The 11,862-nt window shown below is 35.8% G+C and overlaps 1 protein-coding gene across 2 annotated transcripts in view; it reads right to left on the bottom strand.

Annotated features, from left to right (window-relative positions):
* Window positions 1–5,061: 5,061 nt before the first annotated feature.
* LOC308676213 (dnaJ homolog subfamily B member 6-like) overlaps window positions 5,062–11,862 on the bottom strand; it is a 216,584-nt gene continuing 209,783 nt past the window's right edge. The window contains exon 9 of one of the 2 annotated variants that reach the window (XM_081342000.1): window positions 5,062–5,240. In XM_081342000.1, the coding sequence (XP_081198126.1) occupies window positions 5,209–5,240 (32 nt within the window). In that variant the 3' untranslated portion in view covers window positions 5,062–5,208. Of the gene's footprint in view, window positions 5,241–9,678; window positions 9,802–11,862 lie in introns of those variants that run through there. The other variant, XM_081342001.1, reaches the window with a different exon arrangement.

Raw genomic sequence — 11,862 nt, 5'->3', positions numbered from 1 at the left:
AGCAGTGAAAATGAACGTCCTGCCTAAATTTCTATTTTTATTTCAAATGATACCGATTCTTAAGAAAGATTCTAATTTGGAGGAATGGCAGCGAGGTATCAATAAATTTGTTTGGGCAGGGAAAAGGCCACGAGTTAAACTTAAGATTATGCAGGATACTCGTGAGAGAGGTGGTCTTAAAATGCCCAATCTTAAACTATATTATGAAGCTGCTGCATTAGTAGGAATAAGTGATTGGATTAATTTGACACAAGAGAGATTATTAAATCTTGAGGGCCACGATTTGTTGTTTGGCTGGCATGCATATTTGTTGTATGACAAGAAGGTAGACAATGTGTTTAGAGTGCATATTCTAAGACAGGCATTGTTGAGAGTTTGGAAGAAGTATAGACATAAGCTAGATTGTAAAATACCACTGTGGGCAATTCCAAAACACGCAATAGAAAATATACATGCTGGTTTCAAACATGATGTGACTACGTACAAGGAGATTCTGAGCTTGGAAAGAAATGTCTGGAGTTTGAAATCATATAGCCTCTTGCGAGAAGAGAAGGTTGTTCAAAATTGGTTTCAATATACTCAGCTACGGGCCAGGTGGAAAGAAGACCAGAAAATTGGTTTTACAATGACTGATGAAAATTTGATAAAACAAATTAGAAATCAGGGTCCCGCACATATCAAACGGATATATCTTGCATTGATAGAAATTGACTCAGAAACAGAGCTTGTTAAAGATTGTATGATTAAATGGGCCCAAAATATTCAAGAAGTAGTTACAATGGATACATGGGAAAGGATTTGGGTGAGGAACGTAAAATTTACACAAGCTCAAAATCTAAGAGAGAATTTTTACAAAATGTTTTATAGATGGCATCTAGATCCTAAAAAGCTTGCAAGTATGTATCCGAATTATCAGCCTAAATTCCTGATGGGGAATTACTTAGGGTTTTAATATTTATATATATATTTTATTGTTTTTATTGTGGGCAATAATTTAATTCTTTTTTAACTTTTGTACTTTTGTAGTTTTAAGATATGCCCTGTTCACCGCCCTGAGTCCTTCGGGAGAAGGGCGGTATAAAAATTTAATTAAATAAATAAATAAATGTTGGAGGTGCGGTGACGAAGACGCAACATATTTTCACATATGGTGGACTTGTAAAAAGGTTAAGGCTTTTTGGATAAAAGTCTGGTGGAGCATGCAGAAGATTTTTAAACAGAGGATAAAGTTTTGTCCGCAACTTTTTTTGTTGGGAATAATTACAGATGCTACAGTTGTGGACACTAAGTTGATGTTGAATTTAATTACGGCAGCAAGACTCTTAATAGGTCAGTATTGGAAGAAGGAGGAACTGCCGACTATAGGAGAATGGACTTTAAAGGTTTCTGACCTGGCAGAGATGGCAAAGATATCGGCCTATTTGAAAGATCATTCGCAAGAACGTTATATTATGGAGTGGAGAAAATGGATTGAGTATATCCAGAACAAATATGGGACTAAAAAGTTTCATGTAGCATTTGAATAAGTCTTCCCTTCTTTTCTCTTTTTTTTTCCTCTTTTTTTTATATATTTTATATTAATAGTGTTTGTAGTTATCCTATATGAGCTAGAGAGTGATAGATTTTAGAGTTTACGGTTGTTAGCATATGGTTGTTTATGATTCTTTTTTTTTTGTTTTTTATACCTTGTACTTAGCTCTGGGAAGTCGGGGGGGAGGGGGGGAGGGGTAAGGAGGGAGGGATAGGGGAGGGGTAGGGGGATTTGTTAAAGATAAAATGTATGATAAAACTTTTCAATAAAAAAAAAGTGGATAATGTTTTTAAGACACATATATTAAGATATGCCCTGTTGCGAGTTTGGAAAAAATATCGTTATAAGTTGAATTTTAAAATTCCAATTTGGGCAATACCTAAACATGCGATAGAAAATATAAATGTGGGATTTAAGCATGATGTGATTTCATATAAAGAAATTCTTAGATTGGAAAGAAATGTATGCAATTAAAGTCATTTAATATTTTAAAAGAAGAAAAGATAGTACAAATTTGGTTTCAGTATGGGCAGTTACAAGCTAGATGGAAACAGGATCAGAAAATTGGTATTTCCATAGTAGATGAAAATTTGGTTAAACAAATTAGAGATCAAAGTCCTGCACATATAAGAAGGATATATAATGCACTGATAGAAATAGATTCAGAAACGGAACTTGTTAAAGATTGTATGATAAAATGGGCCCAGAATATTCAAGAACCAATAACGATGGATACTTGGGAAACAATCTGGGTCAGAAATGTAAAATTTACACAGGTACAAAATTTAAGAGAGAATTTTTATAAGATGTTTTATAGATGGCATTTAGATCCTAAGAAATTGGCATCTATGTATCCAAATTATCAGCCTAAATGCTGGAGCTGTGGTTGTGATGATGCAACATATTATAATATATGGTGGACTTGTAAAAAAGTTAAAGCTTTTTGGATTAAAATTTGGTGGAATATGCAGAAGATATTTAAGAAAAAGATAAAGTTTTCTCCACAATTATTTTTGCTGGGTATTACTATAGACTGTACTGCTATAGATACTAAATTGATGTTGTATTTAATAACGGCAGCAAGACTTTTGGTAGCGCAATATTGGAAGAAGGAGGATTTGCCTACTATAGAAGAATGGACTTTAAAAGTTTCGAACCTGGCAGAAATGGCAAAAATTTCAGCATATTTGAAAGACCATTCGCAACAAAGATATATCTTGGAATGGAGAAGATGGATTGATTATATTCAGAATAAATATGGGACCAAAAAGTTTCATTTAGCATTTGAATAAGTATTAGATTTATAAGATTTATTATTATTTAGTTACTTTTAAAGTTAAAGTTCGATAGGATTTAAAGTGTTATTATAGTTAGTTAGCATATTATAGTTTAAGATTGTTAGGGTTAATACCCTGTATTACACTCTGGGAAGTCGGGGGGGAGGGGGAGAGAAGAGAAATTGGGTGGGGGTGGGGGAGTTGTGGGTCTTATGTTTATAATGTATCTGTAAAACTTTTTAATAAAAAAAATATGGTCTCCAAAGTAAAAAACAATCCACCATTCCGCAAACTAAAAAACAGACTCTGTAAACTTCTTATCCGTGAGTCCAGCAGCTGTCATTCAAGGTCACTTACTCTCCCTTATTTTTTTCCTAAGCTTCAAGAGTATTCTCAGCCGAGATACTTGATTCATTGCCTTCTTTTGCCTTCCATTGTTATCTGCCACTGAAGTTCCAGAAGAGGAGCAGTTTAAAAATCTGCTCCCCCCCACTTCTCCATGGCTTCAAATTCTTCGTATTTCCCCCCCCCACACACACACACACAGTTTCCAGCATTGAAGGTTTCTCAATCGTCTCACCCAGGCAGTCCTCCAAACCTACTTTCAAGATCTTCCAAGTGGCTGGTCCGGGAAGCTTCTGTCGGCTCTCCAGGAGGTTGCGATCCCTCCTGTACTGCCAAAACTGCTTCCTTTCTTCACCATCCCTACAGGATGGCTCTGATCTGTCTGAAACTCAGACAGATCCCCCAAACAGCTGAAAAGCGACAATCCTTCGGGAGTTTCCAAAGGATGTGTCATCCCGCCACTGCGCTTTAGGTCTTGTTGATCTTGTAATCCTCTGCTCTCTTACTGTTCCCTCATCTTCTTGATTCATTTTCTCTTTTTCTTCTTCCACTTGTGTAGTTGTTTCCTCTATTGTTTGTTCTGTCTGTTTCTGGCTTTTTCCATCCTCTTGTTGATATTGTGTTCTTTCTCCCAGAAATGCTCTATATCTTTCATCAAAATTCTTTGCCTTCCACACTGAATCCAATCGATATCTTGTATTATCCCAATTGATTAGAATCCCTTCTGGCATCAGCCATCTAAAATTTACTCCTTTTGCAATGAGCTTTGTAGTCAAGAAATGATATTGTCTTTGAGCATCCCTTATTCTCTTGGGAATCTGTTTCAACAGTACTATTTCTTTATCTTTGTATTGTAATGTGTCAGCTGACTCTTCTTAACATCTCATCCCTTATTGTTTTCTTCATAAATTTTACATGGACTTCTCTGGGCAATTTGTGTTTCCTTGTGTAACTTGAATTCATTCTAAATATTTCAGACATTTCTTGCTGCATCTCCGATCTTTCCATTTCTAGGGCCTCTGCTAATAGATTAAAAATCACTTCTGCTATATTTTCCTCTTTATCTTTGGGTATGTTCTGGAATCTCAAATATTCTACCACTTTCTCCATTTCCAAGGCAGCAACCTCCCCTTCTAAGTTTTGATTTGCTTGTTCTAATCTTTCATTCTCTGTTATTAGTGCTTCAATTTTTCCCCCAGTCTCTTCTGATTGATCTTCCTCCTTCTGAATTCTTTGTTCATTTTTAAGAATCATTTGTTGATGCGCCTCAAATTGTGTCTTTATACCAAGCATTTGTTAATTAGGCTTATCAAAATTGCTTTTTGTTTCTTGATGATTCTTCTGCATCATTTCTTGCATTAGTTGTAGAGTTGCGTGCATCTCTTTTTGGAAATTGTTTGCCTTCTCTCATTGTAACATTACTTCAATAGATCCCTGACTTAGTGGACTACATGTTCCAGAAGAGGGTGCAGAAGCAGTTTTTTTTTGTAATTTTAGTAGGATTTGGTGTGCTCATTGTTCAAGCAAGCAAGTTTTGTAAATCCACAGGGAGAAAAGAAAAAAAGAAAAGAAAGAAAAAAACAAAACAAAAAAACAAGCCAACTGCTTTAGGCTATAATCCAGTTTTAGAAAAAGTCCCACTACTTTAGGCTATAATCCAACTGTAAAAAGAGCTAAACGTTTTAGGCTATAATCCAAGTTTAAAAAGGAGCCAACTGCTTTAGGTTATAATCCAGGTTTAAAAGAGAGCCAACTGCTTTAGGCTATAATCCAAGTTTTAAAAAGGGCCAACTGCTTTAAGCTATAATCCAACATTAAAAAAGAACCAACTGCACAAGTCTAATCCAGATATTTCTGTCAGTTCAAAGATGTAAGAAAAAACCCTCTGTCTCAAATAGTTTTTATAATAGTTATGTCTAGAGTTAAAAGATGTAGTTATAAAAAAAACTTTGTTTTTTTTGTAGTCACAGAATGTTCTTTGTTTACCACAGGTGTTGTTTCAAGGTCATCACTCTTCTGATTCTTTCTGTATTATTGTAGTATCTTCCTTCACCACTAGATGTCCTCATTGATTGTAATATCTCTATCTAGTAATAAAACTTTATTTAAAGTATGCTTTCACAATAAAGTAAAAAAATCTTCCCAAATCAAAATTTAGCCAAAATTTTTTTTCCAATCAGTGTCAAATCTTTTCTGCATATTTTTTATATTCCTTAATTATGTTTCCCCATTTCAGAATTCTCGACGCTTTTAACTGTCTTCTTCCTGAGTCTTCCTGGGGTTTTTACTTTTAAAAATTGTCCAATTCAGGGACTTATATTTTAAAAGTGTATAGGGAAGAGAAATAAAGAATAATCTCACAAAGATCGCACACGTTGTTGGCAATCAGCTGTTCAGCAGCGCTGCCAAAGCTCTTTGCTTCTTCCCCAACTGTCTATGGCTTGGGGCCTATACCATTTCAGTCAAATGGTTGTCCAGTCTCTTAAAAACTTCCAGTGTTGGAACATTCACAACTTCTGGAGGCAGGTTGTTTCATTGATTAATTGTTCTGTCAGGAAATTTCTCCTTAGTTCTAGGTTGCTTCTCTATCTTTTTTTTAATATAAATATTTTGTTAATTTTCTATTTTTACAAACAAGTGCTTAATAGACGTGTTGACTGGGTCCATTAATAATTCCGTGGTACATACTGTATAAGCTTCTTCAAACTAAAACCAATATTACACCATCCAATACCTCCTCTCTTCTTCTGATAATAAACATTTTTCCACATTAAGCAAATACAATTCTTATTATTATTAATACATATACAGTTGAATATCAGCATTTATTACAGTTTTCTAATAATATCAATGATATCAGTTTAAAATATCTTTTCTAACCAAAACATATCTTAATTGCATTTGCACTCAATATCCATTTATTCAGTCAGTATCCTATTTTCGCTTTTTTTCAGTTTTAATTTGCCATTCATATGCAAAATATTCCAATCATTTATAGTTTCAAAACAAGTTATATTTGGGTAACCAAAAGCTTCCCTTATTCAAAATTCTTAGCATTTTCTTACTTCCCTTTTCATGCCCAAATACGATATTCTGATTACCAATCTTATCTATCTAGTTATAATATTTCTATTTCTACCAATCTATTCTTAACCATATTCAAACATCAAATTGATAATAATATCCCCTCTAATACGTCAAAGCTTCTGTTTTCTTCAGTCTTACTCTAGCTTTCTTCCTTTGCCAACTAACTTTCCAACTCAGTGGATTTGGATCATCAAATAATTCTTCCTCTATTTTTGTGCATATTATTTGTAGCAAAAGAAACAATTTAGTTAAAGTAAATTATATTCATTAAACAGCCTCCCTCCTTCTCCAATTCCCCACAGTTCTGGTAACAGCTCTATCTTCCATTCCATCAGTTTTCCTTCCTTATCCTCCAGTATGCTCTGAAATCTTGGTTGATAATATGTCTTTTCCATTTCCAATATTATCGTTATGTCTTCTAAGTCTTCATTTGTCTGAGTCTGGTGATTAGTTTTTTCCTTTGGGTACTTTGCTAGTTCCTTCTCTGTGGTTATTTTCTGGGTTTGTAGATTTAAATTAGAAAATTGTTCTTTTATCTCTTTTGTGTTATTTTTAATCTCATCATGAGCTAAGGCAATTGTTTCTTGTATTTCAACATGGAGAGAATTTCTTCCTGTGATTCATCGGTATTTTCTTGGTGGTATGTCAAACTGAGGCTTCTAGAGACAGACATTAAGGATGGTTTTTTACCATTTAGAGCTAAATATGGAACATCCATTTTATTTTTTGTAAATGGCCTTTATAAAAATCTGTTTGAAAACTTAGGAAGTTTCAGTTAATTATTATTGGAGCTCCAGATTATCCAACTAATTTATCAATCCTTTCTTAAACCTCCCCTAAGCAAATATAAGTAAAATTCTAATTTTTCTGTCCAATGAGAAATATATCCTTTCTGTCCAGGGAGAAGAAAGAACCATTAAAAGTTGTTTGTCTGTAAAGATTTATAATCCAAAATGTTCCATCATATCAGGCAATAGTGTATATTTCTTCTACAGGAAAATAGTTCCACAATACAGTTCTGAAAGTCAGTATTTGTATTCGTAGTTCAGACAGGCCAATTTTAGAATAGTTTATTGTCTCTGCCACACAGATAAGCAGCCCCCAAGCCTTTTCTTTCTCAGCTGCAATCTTCAAAGGTAAAAGCTTATCTAAATCTGGGCTTCGAGCCAGGTTTCTTTTAGGCATAATAAGTTGTAGTGTCATAAATTCACCACTACACATCATTGATGCAGTTTTCTAGTTTGTTTGTTTTTTAAATCCAAAACTTATATTGCACACTTTTCAAGTCTCTCTTTAAAAAAAATGTCTTAAAAGCACTTTATAATATAAATCCGGGGGCTTCCGGTTTTGTGCAGTTAGCGCAGCAGCTGAGGGATCACGGGGCTCCGCGCCCTATGGCTGATTTCTCTCTGTTTGGGGACCCTAAATGGGCCAAAACCCACCCTGGAGAGGTGGCAAAGAAGGAAGGAAGCCCAGCCGAGCCTGGAGAGACAGCGGTCGATCTGGACATCTGGGGAAAACTCTCCAGAAATCAACAGAAGAAAGGCTAGCATCATTCATGAGTCACTCTAGCCCAAGCTACATGCAGCAGAAGCCAAAAAGCACTAAACTAAGCAATCATAAACTGCATGATTGAACTGGGTAAGAATATTGATTCTCTATCTTCTACCTGACTGATTTCCTGAAAAAAAGAAAAAACCCCAGAAGTAAAAATCCTCTGAAAGTGAGGGGGTGTGTATCTTTGCTCCACCCTCCTCTAAACGGAAGTGGTGAATTAAATTTATTGGGAATAAAAATACACAGAAATAAAATTAATATAAGATTTAAACTTGGAAAAGGTGAAATCGATGGAATTTATTAAGAGTTTCCTGGAAAAAGATTATTGACAGAGATAAATGGCTTATTTGTTTTGAAAATTGAAATATGGACTGGTGCTGACATCTAGTGGTCGATGGAAATACTGCCTTAAATATACAGCCCAGAAAAAAACTTGTTATTGTGACCTTCAAAGCTTTAACCAAAGAAAGAACAGCTGTAACAAAAGAAAAGAAAACATCGTGGATTATCTCTACAGGTGAAACTCAAAAAATTAGAATATCGTGCAAAAGTTCATTTATTTCAGTAATGCAACTTAAAAGGGGAAACTAATATATGAAATAGACTCATTACATGCAAAGCAAGATAGTTCAAGCCGTGATTTGTCATAATTGTGATGATTATGGTGTACAACTCATGAAAACCCCAAATCCACAATCTCAGAAAATTAGAATATTACATGCAATCAATAAAACAAGGAGTGTACACAGAACAATATTAGACCTCTGAAAAGTATAAGCATGCATACGTACTCAGTACTTGGTTTGGGCCCCTTTTGCAGCAATTACTGCCTCAATGCGGTGTGGCATGGAAGCTATCAGCCTGTGGCACTGCTGAGGTGTTATGGAAGACCAGGATGCTTCAATAGCGGCCTTCAGCTCTTCTGCATTGTTCGGTCTCATGTCTCTCATCTTTCTCTTGGCAATGCCCCATAGATTCTCTATGGGGTTCAGGTCAGGCGAGTTTGCTGGCCAATCAAGCACAGTAATCCCACGGTCATTGAACCAGGTTTTGGTGCTTTTGGCAGTGTGGGCAGATGCCAAGTTCTGCTGGAAAATGAAGTCAGCATCCCCATAAAGCTCGTCTGCGGAAGGAAGCATGAAGTGCTCCAAAATCTCCTGGTACATGGCTGTGTTGACCCTGGACTTAATGAAGCACAGTGGACCAACACCAGCAGATGACATGGCTCCCCAAATCAACACAGTCTGTGGAAACTTCACACTGGACTTCAAGGATCTTGCAGTGTGTGCCTCTCCATTCTTCCTCCAGACTCTGGGTCCTTGCTTTCCAAATGAGATGCAAAAGTTGCTCTCATCAGAAAAGAGGACTTTGGACCACTGAGCAACAGACCAGGTCTGTTTTTCTTTAGCCCAGGTAAGACGCTTCTGACATTGTTTGTTGTTCAGGAGCGGCTTGACAAGAGGAATACGACATTTGAAGCCCATGTCCAGGATCCGTCTGTGTGTGGTGGCTCTTGATGCACTGACTCCAGCCTCAGTCCACTCCTTGTAAAAGTCCCCAACACTTTTGAATGGCCTTTTCCTGACAATCCTCTCCAGGCTGCGGTCATCCCTGCTGCTTGTGCACCTTTTCCTTCCACACTTTTCCCTTCCACATAACTTTCTATTAATGTGCTTTGATACAGCACTTGGGGAACATCCAATTACCTTTTGAGGCTTTCCCTCCTTATGGAGGGTGTCAATGATGGTTTTCTGCACAACTGTCAGGTCAGCAGTCTTCCCCATGATTGTGATTCCTACTGAACCAGACTGAGAGACCATTTAAAGGCTCAGGAACCCTTTGCAGGTGTTATGGCTTAATTAGCTGATTAAGAGTGGGACACTTTGAGCCTAGAATATTGCACCTTTTCACAATATTCTAATTTTCTGAGATTGTGGATTTGGGCTTTTCATGAGCTGTATGCCATAATCATCACATTTTTGGGCATTATGGGGCATCAGAGGTCTGCAGAAAGAATATATGAAGAAAAAATAAATACTTTCCAGGAGGAAATGTATGTTCTGTTACAACAAATACAAATGACATTAATTTCAAACCATGAGGAAATTAAAAATGAATTTGAAAATTTAAATGAATGCATTCTTAATTTAACATCACAACAAATGAAGGATCAGAAAACAAAAAAGGAGAGAGATCATATAAAGCAGACAACTGAATATAAACTAGTGGAAAGAAACTTTGAGATGGAATTTAATAATGGAAGGATTCAGATGGACAAAAGCTTCCAGGAAATACTGGACACGGAAATGACAACCTATAGGTCAAGAATTCAAGAATTCGAGAAAAAAGGTGATGGGAGAAACCAAGAGAGAAAGAAAGAAAAAGATCTCTGAGGAATATTTTCACAAAAACTCTTTGACTTAGCTTTTGTTCTGACAACAACATTTGCAAAACCATGGGAAGATCTTGGGATTCAACAGAACATACTGACTAGGAAAAATGTTTGGTAAAAAAAAGGGCTAAAGCCAGAATTAAGAAATTAGATGATGGGATTCGTTTGATGGAATCTTTAAAGATTAAACACTTGTTTGAATACGGTTAAAGAAATAAAATTTTGAATACAAATGAATCTCAGCTTAGGAGGGATAGACTTCTTAAGCAATACAGTATTTTTTTGCCTATGATATGAGAAATATAAAAATGTGTGGGAAGATTTATATGAGGGAAATGTATTAAATATTTAAATATAATGGATTTTGAAGATTTGAATATGTTTTTTTTAAAATGAAACATTGATTATTAGGGTATTTAGTTTAAGAGGGATATGCTTTTTTAGATAGTATATTATTCTTGTCCTTTCTTCTTTCTATTCCAAGATATGAAAAATGTAAGTGTTGGGATGGTTCATATGAGGAAAAAGATTTTAATATATAAGTGTAATTAACTCTAAGAAAATTTTAACAAGTAAAAATGCTTTCTTTTGAATATTGTGGGGAAAATAAATTTAAATGAGAACTCTAAAACAGGATCTATGACAAGGTGATCTAGATGATTAATTAGAAAACAAGCTTAATAATGAAGTGGAGGATGTTCGTAGACATTTGTTATTTTTCAAAATATTACCAAGAAATGTTCTAATTTAAGGTTGATAAAAGAGAATATTATTGGAAGAAGAAAAAATCAAGGAAAATTACTATGTGGAATATGGAACTATAAAAATTAAATGTTATTATTTGTAAATAGAAACCTAGACAACACACTGTTTACCAAATATTAATGGTGATATGTAAAAAAACAATAATATATATAGTCTTAGTCTTGTAGTTTTCTCCATTTTCCACAAGGGAATGAGGCAGAAAGTGCTTTGGGCAGTTTTTCAGGAAGAGATCTTAAAATCATAAAGAGAGGATCAGGTCTCACCCAGTTTCATCCATGTTGCTGTAATGTTGCTTGTTGGTGCTTATTGTCTTCCGTTGTCAGCAGGTTAGGACTGGCTACGCGAATGTAGCCAGTCTTTCCCCTGCCGGTTTGGAGGGCTTCCTTGGATCAAACGGGAAAGCTGCCACCCCTCCATGATCAACGAGGGTCCCCTCCTTGCTTGTCGCCTCTACGGGGCAACTTTCGACCCTTTCCAAGGTCCCCCAGCAGGGTGAAATCGAACATGAAAGACGGAGCCACATCTTCCTGCGTTTGTTCTACTGCAACATCAAAACCAGAACTAGGTTGCTTCTCTCTTTCATTAGTTTCCATCCATTGCTTCTTGTCCTGCCTTCAGGTGCTTTGGAGAATAGCTTGACTCCTTCTTCTTTGTGGCAACCCCTGAGATAGTGGAACACTGCTATCATGTCACTCCTAGTCCTTCTCTTCATTAAACTAGACATACCCAATTCCTCATATGTTTTAGCCTCCAGTCCCTTAATCATCTTTGTTGCTCTTCTCTGTACTCTTTTTAGAGTCTCAACATCTTTTTTACATCCATGTAAAAAAGGATGTTTTACATGGTAAAAAGGATGTTGAGACTCTTTATGCAGCCATGCTGGTTTATTTTGAGAGCTGTTTTTCTTC

Source organism: Vipera berus, assembly GCF_964194415.1.
Source record: "Vipera berus genome assembly, chromosome: W".
NCBI classification, from domain to species: domain Eukaryota; kingdom Metazoa; phylum Chordata; class Lepidosauria; order Squamata; family Viperidae; genus Vipera; species Vipera berus.
The sequence above is the reverse complement of the archived record's forward strand: the minus strand, read 5'-3'. Positions and strand labels throughout refer to the sequence as shown.